The 24,450-nt window shown below is 39.3% G+C and overlaps 1 protein-coding gene across 7 annotated transcripts in view; it reads left to right on the top strand.

Moving 5' to 3' along the window:
* Positions 1–21,205, top strand: part of Slc38a9 (solute carrier family 38 member 9) — a 79,031-nt gene extending 57,826 nt beyond the window's left edge. For 6 of the 7 annotated variants that reach the window (XM_027401465.2, XM_027401466.2, XM_027401468.2 and 3 more), the window contains 4 exons: positions 7,748–7,861; positions 9,254–9,402; positions 12,604–12,693; positions 14,549–21,205. In XM_027401465.2, the coding sequence (XP_027257266.1) occupies positions 7,748–7,861; positions 9,254–9,402; positions 12,604–12,693; positions 14,549–14,714 (519 nt within the window). In that variant the 3' untranslated portion in view covers positions 14,715–21,205. Of the gene's footprint in view, positions 1–7,747; positions 7,862–9,253; positions 9,462–12,603; positions 12,694–14,548 lie in introns of those variants that run through there. The other variant, XR_003482493.2, reaches the window with a different exon arrangement.
* The last annotated feature ends 3,245 nt before the right edge of the window (positions 21,206–24,450 follow it).

A 24,450-nucleotide genomic window follows, 5' to 3' on the forward strand; every position in this document is an offset into this window, starting at 1 on the left:
ATTTAAATACAGTTGTTCTCTCTTGAAGGAAGAAAAGAAAGAAAAAGAGGAAGGAAGGAAGGAAGGAAGAAAGGAAGGAAGGAGAGAGAGAGAGAGAGAGAGAGATTCACCCAGTAGTAGAACTTTAAAATACATGAAGTAGGCCTCAGGATGGCACAGTAGGTAAAGGCACTTGCTACCAAGCCTGACAACCTGAGCTCAATCCTGGGATCCACATGGTAAAAGAGAGTACTGACCTTGGAAAGTTGTCTTCTAACCTTCACACACTGTGGCATATGTGTGCTCACACACACACATATACACATACACACATACCACTAAATAAAATGTAATTAAAATTAAAATAAATGAAGTAACAACAAACTGAAAGTAGACAAAGTTATAATTGGAAATATTCTTCCCTCTTCCTTAATAACTAGTAGAACAAATAGACAAAAAAATTACAAGTCTAAGAAGCATGAAAAAGCTGGGCGGTGGTGGCGCACGCCTTTAGTCCCAGCACTCGGTAGACAGAGGCAGGCACTCTGTGAGTTCAAGACTAGCCTGGTCTACAAGAGCTAGTTCCAGGACAGCCTCCAAAGCCACAGAGAAACTCTGTCTCGAAAAACCCCAAAGGGGGCGGGCGGCGGGGGGGGGAGGGGGGGCCATGAAGAATGCCATGATGAGAAAATTATGCCAAGTATGTTCTGTAGCCATAAAGGAGTGAAAGTACAAACTAACAACTCACATTTGGGAATTTACAAATAAATGAAAGTTAACATTTCTTTTAACATTCAGATAGTCAACATCTGCCTATGTAACCAGTGAATCAAGGAGGAAGTCACCAAAAAAATTAAAGGTTACTAAAAAATGAAAATTCAGAATACCAAAGCTTATGGAATTGTCCCGAAAGCTATATTTAGAAGGACATGTACAGCTATAAATACCTACATTAAAAGTAAAAATGTGAAGTGAAAAGCCCAACCTTCCTCCACTTTCTAAGTGCTAGACAGGAAGATCAGGAGTTGAAGGTCATCTGCCACTACATAGTAAATTTAAGGCCAGCCTGGACTATGTAAGACCAGGTTTTGTGTGTGTGTGTGTGTGTGTGTGTGTGTGTGTGTGTGTGTGTGTGTGTGTGTGTGTATGTGTGTGTGTGTGTGTTGTTTTTAAGATTTATTTATTATGTATACAGGTGTTCTGTCTGAATGTATGGCTGCAGGCCAGAAGAGGACACCATATCTCCTTACAGATGGTTGTGAGCCATCTTGTGGTTGCTGGGAATTGAACTCAGGACCTCTGGAAGAGCAAGCCAGTGCTCTTAGCCTCTGAGCCATCTCTCCAGCCCCAAGACCAGGTTTTTTTAAAAAACAAAAAGTAGTTTACTAGCAAAGTCGTTTATACTTTGTTTTTGTTGTTGTTGTTGTTGGTTTGTTTTTAGACAAGATCTCATTAGGCAGCCTTGGCTGGCCTGGAACTCACTGTGTAAACCAAGTTGGCTGGAACTCACAATGATCTTCCTCCTGGATTCTAGGATTAGTAGTTAAATTGCAGGCAATTCTCACATTGCATGGTTCCTACATGCACAAATTTAATTACTGTAGTTAAAATTACAAGTCCCGATATGGTTCACATTTCAGTTAGCCCAGGATTTGAATTATGAGCCGTGCAGAGAATAATAGTCACTGTCCTCAGTTCACAAGTCACTGTGTACATCATGATCAGTGACAGATCACATCACAGTTTTCAAAGTCAGCCAGCATTTGGTCACTTGTGTGTCATTCACAGTCTACAGAAGAGATAATTGTGTTGCTCCCTCAATAATAAACATGATAATTTATAAACTTGATAACTGAAAGGAGGCTTCTAATTGGTAACAAAAAGGGTGAAATGCAGTAATCAAAAATGGTAATGATAAAATGAAATTTCATTCAGACATAGTAGAGTATAAAAGAAATACCTGCTTATGGAAATGTTGAGACCACCTCCATTTGAGATACACAGCCAGAAGAGTTTAGGGTAAGGACATTTGGAAAATGGTTTTCAAGACAAGAGAAAGATATCACAGCAGGAGTGACACTGTCAGAAAACTTAACATTAAAAGAATTCTTGGAGATAACACACATTATTAAAAGCACAAAGATGAAAAGTTAGAAGCCATGGAAAGTTAGAGCATGACATGTCACTGAGGTCTTAAAAAGATGCTTGCTACATATCATTCTCTAAAAGGAGGCAGTGTTAGCCCAGCCTTGCACCTTACATCTGCAGTCCAACGCTAGGGAGGTAGAGGCAGGAGGGTCCAGAATTCAGGGTCGCCCTTAGCTCCAAAGTGAGTTTCAGGCCAGCCTGGGCTACAGGAGACCTTATACTTAAAAGCCAGGTCAGGGAAGGGAAAGTGTAGTTCAAGCTACTCTTAAGTTTAAAAAACAAAACATTCTAATGTTCAGTACTTCTGATTCATTCATTTGTTCATTTATTGCAATGCTGGGTATTGAACCTAGGGCCCTATGCACGTGGGCAAGTGCTATACCACTAAGCTACATTCTCAGGCCCTTTGTTGCTGGTTTTTTTTTTTTATTACAATGCTAAATAAGCACCGATTTTAATATTTTTTTCATTCCCTTCTCCATGTGTAGCAAATACAGTTTAATGTTTGGACAATATTTGTCAAAGCTTACCCCTCCATGATAATTTCTCTCTGTGATTGATATCCCTGGCTTCCAGCTGCACAGTAACCTGCGCCATGTTGCACTGAATGTAGAGACTGCCTGCCAGTGATTAACTTCTGCTCCCAAGTCTCAGGTAGAATTGATTTTCTAGAAAGTCAGGTCTGTTCATTTAAAAGGGTTCGTGCCTCTTCGTGGGAAGCTGAGAACTGGACAGGGACACAGGTGCCTTGGTGCCTTGCCCCAGGGCTGAGGCAGTCTCTATCTGTCTTATTTGAACAGTCAGGACCTTTCAGATGTAGTCAGTGGTACAGCGCCTGCTTAGCACTTGAGGCATGAGTTTATGAGCCAACAGTGCACACAGAACAAAGTAGAATTCTAAACACCATGAGTTTCTCCTTCTGCTGAGTTGGTCAGTGAGGACTTTGTAAAACTAGTACAAATATTAAGTGTACTAATAAAACCTGTCTTCAGCTTTTGTCATTTATGGAAAGTATTTTTTAAAGAAATACTTAAAGGCCAGTATTTAAGTGGATTTTTTTTCTTTTTATTGTCTTAATTAAAACTACAGTATGAAGTGATGGCCTAACTTTTAAAGTTTTGGGTTTTTTTAGTTTTTAGCTTTCTAAAATTATTTTGTCTGTGTACAAATGTTCGATGTACACAGAGAGGTCATCGCGCTTCCATCATGTGTGTCCTGGGGACTGAGCTCAGGTCGTGAGGCTTAGCAAGTGCCTTTACCTGCTGGCCCTGCTCTAACTCTTTTGTAAAACACAGCAGTTGTACTTCATTTTTTAAAAAATGTTAGTTACTGCAAAGGAAATGAACATTTATGAAGTACTGTGTCAGCAGCATCCTAATCACTCTAAATGTATGAGAACATATAATGTCTTGATTATACTGAAATTGGCTAAGTCAAGCTAAACAGACACTGTATTATTTGAGTTATTTAATGATTACACATTTTAAGAGCTTTCACTAAATAATTTACTAAAAAAATGTTCATATGCAAAATTTTGGGGGCATTAAAGTAAAAAAATCTGAGAGTTGTGAAGACATTTGAAAGTAGAAAGCATGCTCTTTCCCTCCAGTATTCCCAAAGCTGGACCTGACCCCTTCCCTCCAGGCACTTGCGAGGGGTTATAGAGCCCTCAGCAATTGCACTGGCATAATGGCCCAGCTTTCCAAGTTTGACTTCCCTCTCTGAACTTTTGTCACTAAACGTAGCTTTGTATGTGTATATCTAAACTGTTTATCATTTTAATTCCCTAAAGCAATTTGACCAGAAAAACATTAGGGGGTAGAAAAGATTCCAAAACATACCTTTTCCTGGTACAGATATGACGTGGGTTTTAAAGAATAGCTTGCCCCAATATGCGCATGCTATTTATGGGCAGAGTGTTTCCCCAATCATGCTGGGCCTCGACTGCTTTAGAGTAGTAACAAGCATCCTTTCTGTTCATCAGTATTTCCCTATGAAAGCAGACACACAGCTCCTGTCTGAGCTGTCCTAGTGGGTGCTGAGTACATGTAACAGAGCTGTCCTCACAGGCATTTGTTTTCTCATATCTCTGGTGGTGCTTTCATGTTATATTATTTGATAATCCTTTTTGCCTCTCTCTTTTTTTTCATTACTAAATATGGTTTAAATACCTGGAGACTAGTAAACTTTTAACCATAGTAGCTAAGTGCACACAGTTTGACAACAGAAAACTTTGTTTGAAGTTTGGTATATTGGCTTCACCAAACTACTCCCCATGTAAAAGTTTTGTGACTTAAACTTGGACTGCAGCTACATTATAAGGTTTTATGAGGATCAGATGAAATGGCACTCAGTGCTTAGCACAGATGCTGGCATCTAGAAGTAGTTAACAGATATGTTGTATTTTATCTATATTGAGTCACTGCCATCATTACCAGGGTGTCCTCTGACAAGACCACAATGCCCTCAGGTGGGTAAAGGGCATGGAGAAGAACCATTCTGGAGATGGTTTCAGGGAATAATGTCTGCTTTATTGCATGCGAGCAACCGCTGACATAGTAGAAGCCTATGGACTGTGATTGTTTAACACATTATCTCAGATTGGATAGTGAGCGGTCATAACACCAGGGTCTCTATGGGAAAGAAGCACATAAAAAGAGACAGAGAGAGTGCAGACTTGTCCACAGGCCAGCTACCAGTTACTAATGCCCACTTCAGAATTCAGTGTTCTGACTTCTGGGGCGTACTGTGCCATGCTTCTTATTTAGAAGCGTGGTGTGCCAGGTAGGCTGGCTGCCAGGTCATGCCTGAATTTTATCCTACAAGTTCCTGCTATGTCCGATATTGTCCTAGGTAGTATTGGGAGTATAAGATGAAAAAGACAGTCCTCGTCTCCAGGATCTCATGATCTAATGGTATGGATCTATTTAGAAGAAAACTTTATGATAAAACAACTATTAAACTTGGCTAATTTTTAATGTCAAGGAACATCTTTCCACTCAAGAACTTTTTTCAAAAAACTGATAAATTTGGGAACTGAAGCAATGACTGAGCCTTTAAGTGTGTGAACTATTCTTGCAGAGAGCCCAAGTTCAGTTCCCAGCACCCACAGTGGGCAGCTCACAACTGCTTGGAACTCTAGCTCCCAAGAATCCAACACCCTTTTCTTACCTCTGTGGACACCTGGGCTCCTGTGCATATTCTCTCTCTCTCTCTCTCTCTCTCTCTCTCTCTCTCTCTCTCTCTCTCTCTCTCTCACACACACACACACACACACACACACACACACACAATTTAAAATATAAATAATAATAATAAATCATTTTAATGGGATTGTTTTTATAATAAAAGTCAATGGCAGTTAGAACATAAGCATTGCTGCTCTTGGCTAATGTCCTGAGAACAGGAAAACTGGGAGGGAACACTTTTGTTGGAAGCACTAGCCTTGGAATCATCATTCACATCTCCTGAAATTTCATTTAGGTACATGTGTTATAGGAAGTTGGACTAAAATAATACAGTCAGATGGTATATAAGTTAAAGACTATCAGTGAAATTCTTCCCATCTTTCTTTCTCTCTCTGACACAGTTATTTTCACCTCTAGAGGTTTTGTCTTTTTTTTTCTTCCATTTTCTGTGTGTGTGTGTGTGTGTGTGTGTGTGTGTGTGTGTGTGTGTGTGTGTGTGTGTGTGTGTTTCTTTCCTCTTCATTGAAAACAGAATCTCTCAATCAAACCCAGAGCTCACAGGTTTGACTGGTCTTGCCAATCATATTGCCCTGGGGATCCCATCTCTCCTTTCCAAGACTGGAATTATAGGCCATCTTGGCACTGATGTGGGTTTATAGAGAGCTGAACTCCAGTCCTCATGCTAATTTGTAACAAGCACTTTAACCACTGAGCCATCTCCCTAGCTCCCCAAGATTTTCTTTTGTTAAGGGGGCTTTATTGGACTGAACAAATGATTCAGCAACTAAGAGCGCATACTGCTTTCTCAGAGGACTGGGGTTCAATTCCCAGCACCCACATTAGGTCACCCACAACCACCTGTAACTCCAGCGCCCAGAGTATCCTTGGGCACCAGTACTCACATGCACCCACAAACACACACATACATAAACATAATAAATCATGTTTTAAATGAGGCTGTCTCAGTTCTTGAGCCAGCTTGAGTAGGTGGAGAATGGAATGCCTTTGAAATGTAATTGAAGCCAACTACTTTTTATATGAAAATAGGCATTTCTTGATTTGTTTTTGCTCAGAGTGTGTGACACAGCCCCAGGGAAAACTGAATTCTACCCTAGAACTGGGCCCTAGAGCTTCATGAACTAAAGAGAAAAGATTTAGAAGCCCTTCACTAGACAATAAGCTCTCACAGAAATTTGAAAGGGCTGAGACCAACTTGCATAATAAGCATATAGCTCCAAAGGCCTACCCACTATCTCATTTCTGATACTGAATCCCGGGTTTGTTTTCAAACTGAATGTCAATTTAGACATGACCTTAAGATTTCTCATAGGCTCTTGTTTGCTTTTCAGCCAGATTTATGGATCTCAAGTTTAGAAAACATTGCTGTTGCTTCAGCCCATTTTAGGGGTCATCAAGAAAAATCCAAAATGTTCCCTAATTCTAATGTCTGAACATTCTTACTGTGTTATCAAACTTCAAAACTGTATATAATTTGTTCTAATCTGTTTTCCTAGCTTTCACGTAATTTCTATCCAAAATGAATAGGCCTGTTGCTACAATTTAGTTGTGTTGAATTGTTTGGCTGTAACTTAAGTGGTAATGGAGACCATTTGCAAGCTGTGGAATCTGTTCTGTTTGGATTTAACAGCTGGCTGCTTTCAGTCTCTTCTTGGAGCTTTTTCTTTTGCATGGACTGGGAGGGTGGGAACAGCGGTGGAAGAAAGCAGGCCACTTTATTTAATAATCTGTGTTTGTTTGCTGACTCGGGTAATAGCTTTGGACAGCTATTTGAAGAGCTGCTTTTTAAATGTCCTTTTGTTTACTGTTTAAGTTTTTAAAGCTTGTCCTTAATTCATGCTTGTCTACTCTTTAACTGGTGCTCCTCCTTTTATTAAATATATTTTAATATGTTCCACTCCCACGGCCTACACATACTTTGATGATTTAAGCTAATTTACTAAAAAAGAATTTTTAAAATTTCATAGGTCAAACCAAAAGTGGCTTATACTTTCTTATTGTCTTTATTTATTATAATTATTTTTTTAATTTGAATTTAATTTTTTAATTCAAATGTTACCTTCTGAAGTTAAATTAGAACTTCGGTTGTGTTAAACCACAGTTTATATTAGCTCTCAAAATCTTCTAAGAAGTAGTTTAGTCTACATACTCCAGACAAGTTAAAAAGAAAAACCAGTAGAGTAATTAAATGAATGTGTGTGTGTGTGTGTGTGTGTGTGTGTGTGTGTGTGTGTGTGTGTGTACACATATATAATTGCATTTTGTGAAAATTAGGTAGAAAGTATACAGACCCATACAAAATAAAAAAGATACATGTGGATTTATTTGTCAGACTCCATACTTAGTGTGTTTAAGTAGACTTACTGTAAATGTCTTCATATTGAGTGAGCATTTTATCTTGTGTTTATATACAGGTGAGAGACCTATGCATTGCTTATATGCTGGTGACGCTAACTTATCTCTATATTGGTTTCCTGGTTTTTGCCTCATTTCCTTCACCTCCACTATCCAAAGATTGTATTGAACAGGTAAGGTATTGTGTACACTTGTGTGACCTTGCATGTGTAGCCAGGAGAACGATACAGGAACCAGATGAGTCAGGCCTGGACTTGAATGCCACCTCTACCTTCCCTGTCCTTTCCAAGTTTCTATTTTTCTTTTGCATCAAGTAACATAATATGTGCAGGCTACATCTGATGGATTCTGGAATAGGGTTCTGCATACTCTGCAGCTTGTAATGCTCAAATGCACCCTCATGTACACACATTTCCCTTTATACAGACCATGGTTACCAGTCTTCACATGGATTTCTAAAACCTCCACTGAGAATCCACAGAAATCCCTGTTTTCCAAAGCTTACTTGTGGCAATGTCCTGAATGAACTGGCTTTAACTCGTTGGTCTTTAAGGACAGATAAGACTCTTGTTTAGAGACTGAGTAACAAGGAGCAAAATAGAACAGACTATTTAGCTATTAAAAAGTGAGAGTCAGAAGCAGTAAGGAAGAAATCTTTCACTAAGCAGTTGTAGTGAAACTTAGAGGTATTAAAGAATTTCTCATGAAGAACACAGCATTTCACAGGTGATTTTCTAGTCAGAGGAAACCCCTCTAGGAGTCTAGCGATCATGTTTTAAGCAGGTTTCAAGGTGTTTATTTCAGCAGTGTTGATAGGGTTCTCTACAAGGATACAGAGCTGCTGCTGTGTGATAGCTGGAAATGTTCTCCTCTTCATCGTGTTGTTTGTGGATGTTCTTTGGCAGACAAGTGTTTGCTGAAAATTTCCCTGATATGAATAATCCCTCATAAATGTGACTCCCCTGGGAATGGGAATATTTGTGGTATTCATAGTTGGAAGGGAAAATATAATTCTGAGTTACTAGCTTTTTCAGATACCAAACTGAAATGAAGAAAGCAAAAGTAAATTTTTTTCTACTTAGTGCTAGACTGCAAGCATTGATGGCCCGGGTGACAGATGTATTCTTACCATGCACTCTCTTTGAAATGCTGCAGTGTCAATGGAGGAAAAGCAAGAGAGCTATAGTAAAGATACGTCATTGAATTTAGTTTGCCATTTAAATAAATCAGGAACAAATTCACTTACTGTAAATCAACTTTTTTTGGTCTGTTGGTGGTGAAGAACAAGGTTTTTTTTTTTTTTCATTGTTTTAATGTTGAATCATTTTCAGACCAGAACGTTCATAAAGCAGAATATGCCAGTGTGGATATTTTATCAGTTTCTGTATGAGTTTTGGTTTCTGTACTCACCTCTTGACAAATAGTTAGCAAGCCATTTGTAGATGGGCATCAGCTCATAAACCACTCCTTGGGTATTGCCTGTGTTCACACTAAGCAGAAAGTGTTATGAATTTGAACATACTACACTGAGTGTTGACATGACTCCGTTGTCTTTCTTGGATTAGAACTTCTTAGACAACTTCCCTAGCAGTGACACCCTGTCCTTCATTGCAAGGATATTCCTGCTGTTCCAGATGATGACTGTCTACCCACTCCTAGGCTACTTGGCTCGTGTTCAGCTCTTGGGCCATATCTTCGGTGACATTTATCCTAGGTAAGGGTTCTTCTCTTGACCAGCAAGATGTGCCAAGCAACAAATGACTGTGCAAACAGGTCAGTTTAAAGTTTGACTGATCCTTTTGCTATAAAAAACAATTTTGCCTAATGAAAATGGTTACTAAGGATAGATTACAAGGTCCTTTTCCCAGAAGAGCTTTAAATAGAGATGCCACTCCCTTGACCGGGACAATCTGGTGTCTGTCCCTTCCAGGAGAGTCAATTAGCTGTGATGTCTATTATTATCTATGTAAGGATTTAACTGCTACTAAGTACACCTTGTTAAGAAGTGTATGACACTTAGAATCTATGTTGCTGTGTTGCTCAAGAAAGCCAATACTTTCTTTATTGGTATTAATACATGTATGTTTATTAATAGTTATACATTTCTATAGAAATGCCCAGTTGTGTAGAATTGAAGGTGAGACATAGAATGAGTTTAAATTCTTATTTCATATATAACAAGTTTAAATTGCTATGGGAAGTTTAGCATTTTAATGGGCCTAGAGGAATTGTACATCCTTTTGAAAAAGATCTGTTCAGGTTGTTACCCTTATCCAAGAGAAATTTCCACGTAGCATCATTATATCTCCAGGCTTCCCTGAAGATTTCTCATAGTCCCCTGATTAACCATTACAGTAAATGTTACAAAAGCAAAAAGTATCTAACCTTGTTTTATTGGGAATAAATTAGCTTTGGGAGGGGAGGTGTTTGAGAGAGGGTATTTCTGTGTGGCCAGAGCTATCTTGGAGCTCATGATCCTGCCTCAGCCTCCCAAATGGTGGGCTTGTAGGTGTGAGTGGAATAAATATTTTAAAAGACAAAAACTTATGAATACAATATAGGAAAACATTTATAATAACATACTAAACAAGAGTTTAATTAACTCTTAAACAATATTAAACAAATAATTCTTGTTTGTAGTCTGTCCCCTCATGAAATAATTCAAGAGCTACCAGGTATTCTTGATACATTGACACAATGTCCTCTTGAACATTAATGAGTAGCAAGCTATAGTTTTAACTGCTAATCTAGAACACTGGAGTTCAGAAAAAAAACAAAGTTTCTGTTTGTTACTCCATTAAGTCTACTGTATTTGTTTCACAAAAATAAAATAAACCCAGTGAAGTCATAGATGAAATATTTCTTGACTAATACATCCCTCCTCTCTTCAACTGTTTTTTGTTTTGTTTTGTTGGGTTTTTTTGAGACAGGGTTTCTCTGTGTAGCCGTGGTTGTCCTGGAACTTGCCATATAGGCCAGGCAGTCCTCGAACTCGGAGATCCACCTGCCCCAGGCTCCCAAGTGCTGGGATTAAAGACTACCCTGCCCAGCTTTTTTTTTTCTTTCTTTTCCTTTTTTTATTTTCATTATTTTAATGATCGCCATTAGAGTGATTTTTCTTCTTTGAAAAAAGTCTGAGATCGGCCTTTTGTGATCACATTATATGTCTTCCCTGTGATAAGAACACGCTGTCGTTTGTCCTATAGTTGCATTTTTCACAGGCAGTGTATGAGTTTTTTAACTCAAGACTTCTTCATACTCTTCAATTTTATTATTACCAGGAGCTTTAATTTTCAAAGGTACATTATCAATATTTAATGTAAAAAATTAAAACTAATAATTTTAAGGTATTTATCGATTCCTTAAAAATCAGTAAGTCCGAACATAGAAGCTCACACCTATAGTCCCATCCACTTAGGCGACAGAGGCAGGAGAATGTGTGAGGCCATTCTTGAGATGCTAGGATTCCCCTTCAAAAATTATAAATAAAACTATTACTTGTTAACATGAATAATATTTTATGAAAAAAATATAGGTTCCTCATGTTGCTCACACATGTCTTTATATGTCACCAGAACTCACATCCATTAATAACACTACCTGCTTCATCCTAAAAAGTCTTTAAATTTTGGGAAATCATCAAACTCACAGTGGCAAATGCCAAGTTCTCTAAAATCCTAGTTTTTATTTGAAAACTCGGTTGTCACTATCATCAACAAATACTGCCTGTTGTTTTCCTCAAAGGACAAACTCATCAACATTCATTATAGGAAATGTCAGTTAATCGCCAAGTGCTGATGCCTGCTATTTTGGCTACATTTTGAGGAGTGGTAGCATCTGCTGAGACTGTCAGAGATGTTGGTCCTGCTCTGCTGGCAGCTGCTTTTCCTCAAGACATCAATGTACTTGAGTGTGTTTCCCATTTGATCACATAGAATATTAAAAAGATACATCCTCCAGGGATGAGATCTAAGAAATAAAACTTTGCTCATTTCACCCCTTGGGTGCTGGAAATCACACCAGGACCTGAAGCATGTTAGGTTAATGTGCCACTGAGTCATATCCCCAGCCTGATCATGGACAAAGTTAATAAGTAATTTTTTGTTTTATTTTTTCTTGGAATGTTGGCAGTGAAAATTCCATCATAGAGTACAGATAGGTAGGTGCCTTTGCCCTTGCATGTTGCTTTTGTAAAGCATACAGTGTCTCATACTGTTATCAGAATAGTATTTACCTCAAAGTTTCCTGAAACAGAATTAATGGCCACACTTGGAGAACCAGCCTCTACTTTGGAAAATAAACAGAAGTTTTTCGTCTAGTAAAACAACAAAGGTCCAGCAAGTTGAAGGTTGAAATTATGAATAATAACATCTTGACACCTAATATCTATAACTTATCAAGATGTATGATAACTACCTACCATAAATAATTTTCCATACTTTTTTATACACTGACAATATTCTCCCACAAACCTTCCTACCCTCTACGTTTTTCTTTAGATTTTCTTGTCTGGTGAAAATCCAACTAACTTTTTTTCTCATTTGTTTAGATAATTCTTGGTTATCTACAAAAATAATGATGTTGTTTTTAATAATTTTACTATATTCTGTCAGGTAAATTGCACTTTAATAGGTTTCTTCATGATTTTGTTTTTTCAAGATATTCCAAATAAAATTATAACTCTGTTGCATAATACTAGTTTGCCCCTGTGAAATTTGCCTTTTTATAGAACTGGATAAAAAGACTAATTTCACTGTCTCATGACCAACATTGAGGAGTTCACTTCAGTTTTGTTGGCAAATTAATGACAATCATTGGAAGGTGTTAAAAAATGAATTTTAATTGTCCTAAAAATTGATTATAACTTATTTGTTTTATAACTTTTCTTTTGTGTAAACTCTCTTCTACCTTCTAGCATTTTCCATGTGCTGATTCTTAATGTAATTATTGTGGGAGCTGGAGTGACCATGGCCTGTTTCTACCCAAACATAGGAGGGATCATAAGGTATACCTGTGCATACATACTCTGTTGTCATTGTTGCTGCTGATGCTTTAATTGAATGAATTTTCTCTATGTCTTTAATACTGTTAGTGTTCAAGTATACTTTCTGGTATTTGTTAGGGTGCTTGTTAAATCCCATTTTTGCTGTTCTCTGGTAGAGAAAGAGCTCTAGGAGCCCCACTGTCCCTCAGCTACCTTTCTCTTCTTTTTACATTTCTCATTTTCCATTGTGTTTATTTTTTCTGAAATAAAGTTATTTTCAATATGCATTACTTCTTAGTTGTGCCCAGGAAGTCCTTTATATGTCAACACCATGTCCATCTAACTCTTAATACATCTCTACTCAAAAAGAAAAAAGGTTCAAATAGCAAGAGATTAGCTCTAAGATGGATCTTTCTTAATGTCCTTTCTCTAAAAAAGTTGTGGCAGGTTGAAGATGGTAGGAAAAGAGTTGATACAGACTGTCACTAAGAAATGTGTTCAGAATAATCTGAGGCCTTCCTCCATATGAACAGCAGACTTGAGAGAAATGCCTTCAAAATGGTCTGAAAATAATCTTCCTCCATACAGACATGAGATTGAATCACACTTGTGAGAACCTTTCCTGAGAAAGCAGCAAGCAATAAAAAATAGTGTGCTGTGGAGCCTGTGGGAGAGAGTGTGCTGTGGAGCCTGTGGCAGAGAGTGTCCTGTGGTGCCTTTGGGAGAGAGTGAGTGTCCTGTGGAGCCTGTGGGAGAGAGTGTCCTGTGGTGCCTGTGGGAGACAGTGTCCTGTGGTGCCTGTGGGAGACAGTGTCCTGTAGAGCCTGTGGGAGAGAGTGTCCTGTGGTGCCTGCGGCAGAGAGTGTCCTGTGGTGCCTGTGGGAGAGAGTGTTCTATGGAGCCTGTGGCAGAGAGTGTCCTGTGGTGCCTGTGGGAGAGAGTGTTCTGTGGAGCCTGTGGGAGAGAGTGTCCTGTGGTGCCTGTGGGAGAGAGTGTTCTGTGATACCTACAAAATATAATGGACTTAAAAGTTCCTGTTAAATTATTCCTCAAGAAAATGGGGGATTGCCTGTTTGTCTGTCACAAATTCATTTAAGAATTTTTGTTATCCTTGATAATTACACTGAATGCCACAGAAAAACTCTTTTCTCATTCATACACAGATGATACAAATCCCTCACAGATCCCAAATGACTTTATAAATGTCAAAAGTGAAGGAGATGAGGGATATAGCTCATTTGGTAGAGTACTTGCCCAGCATGCACTAGGCCCTGGGTTCATCCCCAGCACCTCATAAAGCAATGTGGTGTTGCGGGTTTGAAATCCCCACACTTAGGGAATAGAGGCAGGAGGATCAGAAGTTCATGGTCATTCTAGCTATATAACAAGTTCAAGGCCATCTTGGTCTACATGAGACCCTGTATTAAAAAAAGATCAAAGATGAAAGCCTGTCTCCAGATGTATCTAAGATTTAAGGAATGAATAAAAACTGCCATTCAGATATTATAAAGACAAACAGGAAATAATATTTTTATTGATTTAAAATCTAACACATTTTTTGTTTGCTTGCTTGTTTGTTTTGAGACAGGGTTTCTCTGTTTAACAGCCCTAGCTGTCCTGGAACTAGCTCTGTAGGCCATGCTGGCCTTGAACTCACAAAGATCAGCCTGCCTCTGCCTCCCAAATGCTGGGATTAAAGATGTACAATAACACCACCCCTGAAATCTAACAAGTTTTAAACTCAAATGCCAGTAACAAATAACAAATTTTGTGGCAAATGCAACTGAATACAATTTAAATCATTCTGTATTGACCTTAATTATAAGTCATCAAAAATGCAGCAAGATTATTAACCCAGAATGTTTTCATTTTGCAGGTACTCGGGAGCAGCATGCGGCCTGGCTTTCGTGTTCATATATCCTTCTCTCATCTACATAATTTCCCTACACCAAGAAGAGCGTCTGACATGGCCTAAATTAGTTTTTCACGTTTTCATCATCATCTTGGGCCTGGCAAACCTGATTGCTCAGTTTTTCATGTGAAAACTGTGTTCTCAAGATTTCTCATGGTATTCTGAACCTTGGCAACGGTTCTGCATAAAAGAACTTGAAAATGCTGTCATTGCTGTAATTCTAAGTGTTTTTCTAAGATAATTGAAACCAAGGGAATGATGGTCTGCTGATAACTATTTTTGTACTGGAACAGGGAGGGAGTGATGCAGATGGTCTGAGCCCTTTGCCTTTGTCAGTGCCCCCATTCCCATGTAGCCAAGTAGAAACTTCGAAGGATTCATACTGATTTTTCTGTTAATAAGCATAAGGTAGGTAGGTATGTTTTGCCTACAGCAAGGAATCTCAGGGGTCTTGGGTCAAGGCGGCATGTTGCCAGACCCTGTTTCTGTTTCCATGTACTCTCGCCCACTTTCTTACTTACTGGAACGTTTCTACAGTTTACCCAAACCTCTGCTGTTTCAAACAGTAAAACAAATACCTCATTTTAAAAACAGTTTTCCTGGTATCATTATTAATTGAGTGAATTCCTAACCAAATACTTAATCTGAAGAACAAAAAAAAAATGTAAATAGTATCAGTGCATCAGAAAATGCATGTAATTTAAGGCCAGTGGCATAGTTGGCATGAGTCAGTGCGCACTTAGATGGTGGGGGTTAGAGGATCCAGAGTTTAGGTCATCCTCAGTTTCATAGCCATGAAGCCCAGCATGACTATATAAAGCCTTGTGTCAAGACACCAGAAGAAAACACATGATAGATAAACATGTACAGAGTGTGTTACTGTCTCTTAATTCTAATCCAGTTCCAGTGACCTAGATTGAGGTTACAGTTCCCAAACTGGATTTTACACATGAACAAATGCAATTGTCCTCATAGACCCGGGGACTCTTACTTTTCGTGTTCTGGAGAATTGCATGGACCGTCGTGAGCCCAGAGCAGCAGCATATGAGGCTCTTCAGAAGAAAAAGGAAATAGCTAGGAAGGGTGGGACTCTGCGCAGTGTATCCTGTGTCATTCTGGTTCAGGTGTGAGCTTCAGGAGCGGACACCATCTACCTGCTCCTATAATGGAAGAGGAAGAGTTGTCCTCCACAAGAAAAGCTTGTGTCTGACAAGCCGATCAAGAAACCCAGCTTCTTAGAGTTAACATCTATTTCCCTTCTGAACTAAAGTGGAACCGGAATCCAGATGTCTCTCTTCCTATAACACGGTCTGTGTTCCAGCCACAACTACTAACATTTAGAGCTCTCTAATTTGGGGCTAAATTGTGTAAATGCATCATGATTCCATTTTTTAGGATAGTGTGCAGATTTATGTCATGTCCTTCGTTTGAAAAAAACAGGTGAAAGGGTTTTTATAAATCTAGAAGGAGCTCCAGATTTCAGACCAGATTTGATTTCTTTCTGCATAGCTTAATGTCCTGTTGGAGTTCCAGGTCTATGTTTATAAGAAGCTAAAATATCGTCATGAGAACTGTCAAGCATGCACACAGATAGAATGATATGGAAAACCCACACACACCTATCCCTGGGTCCAGCAATTATGGACTTGGCTGAATTTTTGCTTCACCTGCTCCCTCCCACTTTTTCCTTTTTTACTGACATTTAAAAACCAATCTCAGACATTATGTCATTTCATTTCTACAAACCTTAATATCCAGCTAATAGCCCAAGCTTTAAGCCTAGTCAATTTATCATGGAGGTAGTCTCAAAAGCTCTGGCTAGCAGAAAGTGCTATAGAACTCATGTTGCAGGGGGAAGTGCCTTTATGCTTGAGAAACTCTGGAACTTATGACTGCAGAGTCAAGTTCTGCTGAGAGGTGTTTGAGTCCAAGCTGGGTGCTTTCAGAGATGTTCCCAATGTAATCTGTATAATCGTGGTCATTTCTTTTGTCTTTGAGAACTTTAAAAACCATTCTCATAGCTTTTTCCCAAAGGCATCCCTGAATGCTCAAGCACATCAACAGTGTGTTATGCTTGAACAATCAAGGATGATTGATGTGGTTTTTATCCATTTCATAGATAAAAGGAATATGGCAGGGGATGCTACTCTGAACAAAAAAAAAGGATCTGGATTTATGCTTTTGTTTTCTTAAATAGATTGATCATTTAGACCTCCTAATGCCCTGTTAGACAAGCCAAATGGCTCCATCTCCTTAGTCTCTTCACAAGACTCCTTTGGCCTGTCACTTGGCTTAATCAGACTACATGAATACAAGTGTCCTGGCTCATGGTGAGAATGACATGATATGAACTCACACACAGTGAATCTGACTTTCTTTCTCTGCTCTTATCTCTGAACTTTGAAGTTAACCTTCTTCCACTTTTTGCTCAGATGTGGTTAGCCTTTGGATTTAGCTTCTTTAACACACAACTGAGGACACTAAAATTTAAAAGGAGTTTTTTAGAGAGGTCCTCCTTAGAAATCCTGTGGATGTGTTTGGGCTCTGCTAATAGTAAACCAGAAAGGGAAAAAATGGAGCTAAGTTTTATACCTGTGGGTGATCATGCAAAGTCGTTGCCATCAGCACACTCAAAAAAAATGTGTTTGGAATAAGGAATAAATGTCCCCATCGGAAGAGACTGTCTTAAGGGAGCTACTCCATTTACATTTAATGTGTTTTAGAAATGTGCGGCTACTGACTGCATGCAGCCATGGGCTTGTTTTCTGCTTCTACTTGAAACTTACCAATGAAATGTTTGTGTGTTTTTAATTATCATTCCCATAATTATTCTGTTTAAATAATTGAATAGTCAGCAATGTTCATTACTTTGGAGGAGCTAAAGACATGTAGGCAGCATGTACATCTAGTGAAGAAACAGTCAGTGCACTTGCTCATCAGCACACGAGGCAGTCAATGCTTGGACTGTTGGAGCAGCGTGGTATTCTGGGGAAGGATGGCAGAAGAGGGACTGTCCAGAGGCAAAGGACCCATTTTCAGTTTTCCTACTCCCCAAAATTACGTCCACTGTGCTCATCAGCAAATAGAATGATATGTTATATGCATTTGCTTTTATTGGGCAGATTTCCTCTAAATCATAATTGTGACACTTAATTGCTTCTTTATGTGATTATTTTCTCTTCTTTATTATCACTAAAGTATTTAACTCCTATGGCTCTTGGACAAAAAGCATAATTGGTTAATATGGGATGTAATTAGTAGAACACCGGGTGCTATAAACAGATTCTATAAACTTTTCAAATTTTTAATTTCTTTAAATATGAATATTCAAAATGTCAAATGTTTACATTCATTAAAAAGTGTTTTGCTTTGTTTCTGTTACCATGATAAAATACTATGACCAAAGGCAAGAGTCTATTTTGGCTTACAGTTCCAAAGAGGGAGTCCATAATGGCCAAGAAGGTAAGGGGGCAGTAACAGAGCAGGGCTGGCAAATCACATTTCACCTGCATATAGGAAACTAAGAGTGTCAGCCCTGAGTGTAAGTTCACAGCCTGCCCCTATGATGCACCTCCTCTACCAGCGTTCCATTTCCTCAAAGTTTCAGAAGCTCCCCAAACAGTGGGTCCCCAAACCAGTTGAAGACCAAGCATCCAGACCCATAAGCCCCCGGGTAGTTTTCTCACTGAAACCACAGCAGTTGATAATGGCAGGAAATTATGCTGGCTGTTTTCTTTACCCAATTGCATTTTAGAAGTTGGTGGTGATTTGCATTTTGTGTTTAACTTGACTTTATATTAATTTGAATGTCCAAAGACAAATCCAAATCAAGTTGGTGTCTAACAATAGTGTGTCACTAGTCTGTGATCCAAAGTGAAATGAATCCGAAATGTCACACACACTGACCCGGATGGCCCACTTTCACAGTCCGACGCCAACCTCATTAAGATTGTATAAACACATATTGTAAAACAGCTCTGATGGGACCCTCAGAATCCAAACAGTATTCTCCAATATGGTGATTTGTCTTTTTTTTTTTTTTTTAGAAAAAAAAAAGAAATCAGAATTATTTTTAAGAAAAGTATCTCTGGGACTTTGTTTAGTAGAATTTGGTTAGGAAATGCTAACACCTCCTAGCTCTGGCCACAAGCAGAAGCAGCTAGGTTCCACATATCTCAAGTGACTGTCCTGTATCTCATATCAGGCTATGGGGAGCCTTCCTTAAAGTCCTAATCTTCTAGGAAGACATATATCATGTTAATTGAAACCTAAGGTGACCATCCCTGGAAACTGTGGCTCTTCGAGTAAGTGTTGCCCCATTTCTGGCCAAAAGCTCTGGAAAAGTCGTAATTTCCAGAACCCTTTAAGCTTCTTTAAGTGAAATTACTTTTCTCCCACCAATTATCATTTGTTTCTTGATTTCTCAACTCTTCTGGGAAGTTAAAATAAGACTGTTTTTAAAAATTGAAAGAGCCACTTTGTTTATCTCAGACTATGCCTCATAGTCCCAGAGTAGCAATGAGGATGTTCCACCCCCCTCTGACTCTCAATCCCAAACAGTCCAGTAATGTTTAGTCACAGCAAACCTCAGGATACACTTGTTTAATTAACTAGTCAAGATTCCACTTAAATGGAAAATAACATTAGATGCTATTATCTAGGATTTTCTTGCATCTCCCCCAAAATAATGGGGTGGCTGGGGCCAGAGGTGCAGCTTAGTGGTACAACACTTGCCTAGCAAGCATGAGGTCCTGGGTTCTATCCCAGCACTACAGACAGAAAATAAAAAATGGGTCAGTAAGGTTCCAGAGTAATGATTCAATACTTGAGTACTTAGCCAATACCTGACCTTGTGTTAAGCGTGAAGCATGCTGTGGTGAACAGGCAAGGTGTGGCCCCAGCAGTGGAGCAGCCTTTGTCCTCCTTTCTGACCCAGCAACTGAGTCACCTTCCTTAGGTGACACTAAAGTGCCAGCATCACCCTCTCGGTGCCCTGTCTCAAATCCTGTGGCATATGATCTGAGGAGCTGAGTGTAGGAGCCCCTTGTGATAAGCGGGGCTTCCCTAAGTGAGCTGTGTCTTTCAGTGTAAAACTCCTCCACATCCCAGGTTAATTATAGCACTTAAATTATTTGTACAAAACCAGAAGATTCCATAGAAGAACAAACGATCAGTTGAGTGATCTATAGAGGTGACAGAGTTCTAGGTGAATCACTTCCTTTGTTTCTTTATTATTTATATAACAATTTTTTCCTTAAGCAATGTCTAAGATAAATCATGGCAAAGATTTGTAGAACTATGTTTACACACTGCTACCATAGAAGGTGCCTGCCTACTCTGAATCTTTAGTATAAGATAGATGTCTTTTAATATATTATTATCATTATTATTATTATTATTTAGACTCTTGTAAGTTCTCCTGGCTTTGACCTCACTTATGTAACCAAGGATAACCTAGAACTCTGTATCCTCTCCCTCCTGCTCCCAAATGCCAGGGGCATAGAGAGAGCTTTACCATGCCCAGCTGAGAAAGACCTTTGGTTACAAGGACAGGTCCAGGTCTTACACCAGCAGACACCTACATAGAACTGTCTCTTCAAGGAACAACACAGAATGTGGAGCCTCAGATAGAAAGTGGCCCGAACAAATGAGGAACCCTGATTCGGCTGTGTTAGTTTGAAAATGAAGGCAGTTTGGGACAGCCAAGAAGTTTAAGAGACTTGAGTAGTAGCAATGGGCACCATATCTGAGTTTCTCTGTGACCTGGGGAGCTAATTTTTTTTTCCTCTGAGACAGGGCTTCTCTGGTAGCCCTGGCTGTCATGGAACTCTCTCTGTAGACCAGAGATCAGCCTGCCTCTGCCTCCCGAGTGCTGGGATTAAAGGCAAGCACCACCACCACCGCCACCACCTGGTCAAGAACTTTAACCAAACCTGAGCTTTTATTTCTGGAAGGAGGACCAGATTAGATGTCAATCTAGTAATGGCTAATTTGGGATTCAAATAGGATATTTATCTTCTTTAGTTTGGAGAGTTTGTGTCTCCTCAAACTTGTGGCACTGTTCCAGCCTGCGTCCAGAGTGCTAGGATTCCAGGTGTGTGCCACCACACCTAACTTTTTTCTTCTTTTAAAGTCTTTACAGAGTACTAGTTTGCAAATAGTGATTCGTCTTTATCTGAGGGATGAGGAACTTCCAGGGCTCTTGGTGCAGGAGGCCAGCTTCCAAGGTAACATGTAAGTAAGGTAGCATCTATTTGTTTACATTCTGTCTCCTTCAGTAAATAATGTTTCTATTAAGGTTAAGGTCGGCTTTAGGGAGTTAACTGTTTTAGAAAAAAATTGGAAATTCATGTCATTTTTTTAAGAGAAGAAACTAAAACTTGATTCAAATAAATAATCTTAATTATTCATTAGTGTCATAGATGCACAAAGCCCAAGCCAGAACAAGAGACATGTAATGATGGTCCTCCATTTGGAAACTAAGACAGTGTCGTCCTTCTTGGTGCCTTTAGAACCCTGTTTAGTCTGAGAATGACTGTGCTTCTCCCCATGAAATACTTCCCACCACAGTGGAAAAGTGGGCATGGGCTTTGAAACAGAGAACTACAAATTAACAGAAGAGAAGACAGCTCAAGAAAAAACAAGTGGCCACACCACAACCCAGATAAACCTCAGAAATACATTCAGCCCAGCCAGGTGTACAAAACAAAAACCATCGTGTTCTTCTCTTCTTATGACCTGTCAAGAAACTCAAACTCATAAAGTCAGGCGATGTAAAGCAGGCATGGGGCAATGTTTACCAGTAAATAGCCATGGGAGACTTCCTAGCGACACAGGAATGTTGTCATCCTGGGTTGTGGTATTGGTTACACACTATATTTTTAACCAAAGCCTAATTAACCAGCTGGGATGTGGACACACAAGCCCATCTCTTTATACTTTAATGGGGAAAATGAAGAACCTAAATTTCCAGCAGGAATACTGTGTAGCTATTTAAAATAACTTCACAGGTGTGTAGCAAATGCCAGAAAAGATATCTGTAAAGTCAAAACTAAATGTGTAAAATTAAAAACCTTTGTTTGGACATATGCATGGGGGAAGGGCTTCATGTTTAACAAATATGAACTCTGGTTACCTCTGGGTATACCTGTTTATTGTCTTTTGTTTGCCAATATTGTCTAAAATGTTGAAATGCATTGTGTTATATGAGGTAAAAAGTAATAAATGCCTTTTCTTTTTTAAAAAAAAATGGCTTGTATTTTTTTCCACTTGAAACCATAAGTACCATTTTTTATATTATTGGCAAAATTTCTGCCAGGCATAGCAATACATGCATTTGATCCTAGGATCTCTGAGTTTGAAGCCAGTCTGGTCTACATATCAGATTTCAGGCCAGCCAAAGCTTCATAGTGAGACCTTGTCCCCAAAACAAATTCTGGGCCATTGAAATGACTCAGAGCATAAAGGTGCTTGCTGCTTTAAATTCAATCCCTGGGACCTACATGGTGGAAGGAAAAACCTGACTATTGAAAGTTGTCCTCTGAGCTCTGCTTGTACACCGTGTCACCTGTGTGCCCCCACACACACATGCACAAATATTGAAATTTTTTTCAAGAAATTTAAAATTCCATAATTGTGCATAATTTTAGTTTTTAATGGCTTTTTGTTTGGGGTGTAGGTTGATTTGATTTGAGTTTTGAAGCTGGGGTCTCACTATATATCCAGGTTGCCTGTGAAATCCATGTTTATTGATTGATAAAAGATAATCCCACCATTTGAAAGACTGAGGCAGAATTTCTATGAGTTGGAGGATAACCTGGGCCATAGAAAGAGACCCTGACACTAAACAGTACTGAGAGTGACAGTCAAATTCTATACTACCTTGATATATACTGAACCTTTAACACATGTTCCTGGCTTATTTATCCCACAAGAAGATGTGAGTTAGTGCAAAGGACGCAAGGATGACTTTGGACTGGTTGCTTGGGAACTGCCTCCCAGAGCAAGGTCCATTTGGATTAGAGTTTGGGGGAACTGAAAAAGAAAGAGAGAAAAGCTCTGAGTTCTTTATATAGAAAAATGACTCCCCACTGTACCCAAACCTCAAACTCACCAGTTATCCTTCCTGCCCAAATTTCCTTTCATCTTCTTTGTCTGCCTCAGTCTTGCAAATAGTGGGATTATAGGTATGAATGACCATGACCAAATTGTCACTGTCTTTTATCAATCAAAAAACCAAAACACCCCACTGACAATAAATGTTCTTGTTCGGAAGCTGAATTGGCACTCTCGTCTCCTGGGAGAGTGGGCTCACTTGGCCATGTACATGTTTAGATACTGACAAAAAAAAAAAAAAAAAAAAAAAGGACCAGACAAGCCTTGATGTCTGGTCCTAGCTTTCTCAGAGGCTAGCTGAGGAGACTGAGTATATGACAAGTGATTTCTTGATTGTGATGTTTCATTTGCAAACTGGAAGTGATAAACAATGCAACTCATACCTAACTCTGAGGGCATAGAAGGTTCTAGAACACACTGTATGTGCAAGGGCCTTATTAAACCAATGCACTGCACCAATACTGTTTCAGGATTGATTCTATCATTACATCTTTGGAAACTCTTCATAGGAATGTCAGGACCACTCCTTCTGACAGGACAATGAGTTGAAAGAAATCCTGTCCCCTTTCCTTTGTACTGTCAGTTCAGTCATTTCCAAGTGAGTAGGCAGTATGACATCTTGAAGTCAGGAGAACACAAAGCATGGATATAACTATTTACATCACACAAACAGGACTATATAGCCCTAACTCTATTGGGGAAAGCATTGCTCTTATTAAAAAAAAAAAGTATAGGAATATCATACTGCCTCTATCTGAGTCCAAAGAAGAAATAAGGTATTGATTCACAACAGTAGCCAGATCATACTAGAGAAATGGAGCTATGCAATAGATGTAGGGCTGTGAGATGTTATTTTTAAGAACTGGCTTACAGTTGTAGGGCCAGCAAGACCAAAGCATGTAGAGTAGGTTTCTCTGGGAGAAAAACTGACAGTGCCTCCCTGACTGAGTGATTTGCACAGTATTCTGTGGGGGCACCAGGTCTTCCTGAACTGATTGGATGAGGTTCACCCAATAATGGAAGGTAGTCTGCTTTACTTAAAGTCTACTGAGTAGAGCTGGGGGTAAGCACGGTTGTCTAGCATGCACAGGGTTCCGGGTCTGATCCCTGCACTGACTTAAGTGCTAATCATTCATCAAAGCCATATGGAAGCCTCCAAGAAATACCCAGATGTGTTCAACTGAGTAACTGGATAGCATCCCCAGATGAAAAAAATTAATCAGCACACTTGAAACTTAACAAACCATAATAGCAGGAAGCAATCTTTCACTTGTTAGTTATCTAGGAATTCCCTAAGGCATGTGGGTATCCAAGTCCAATGCTCGTAGGGCACAGCATACCCTGTGATGGCAGAGCCAGTGACAGCATGTTTAAAGTGCTGATGGCTGAAGTGCCACTTAGATGCTTGCATAAGCCAATACTGGAGCCAGAATGGGACACTGGTTTGGGTAATAAGCCATGGCTCAGACACAGCAGGAAACAACACCCTTGCAAAGCATTTGTCAACTGGGCCAACCACCTTCCAGGCCTCGGAGTCATTCAGGAACGGTAGCATCAATGGGTTTTTCTTGGAATGCTCTGAGCCTCTCCTCCTTTCTTTCTCCTCCAGGAGCATGTTTTGAGATTCCCCCAAAAAAGCAGGACAGATGTCATTAAAAAAAAGAAAGAAAAACTAGAAAATTCAGTAGAGAAGTTAGAGTAAAGAAAACCTCAATTCCACTATCAGGTTAACATCTTGACATTCAGGTAAA

This window comes from Cricetulus griseus, chromosome 2 (genome assembly GCF_003668045.3).
Source record: "Cricetulus griseus strain 17A/GY chromosome 2, alternate assembly CriGri-PICRH-1.0, whole genome shotgun sequence".
Lineage (NCBI taxonomy): Eukaryota > Metazoa > Chordata > Mammalia > Rodentia > Cricetidae > Cricetulus > Cricetulus griseus.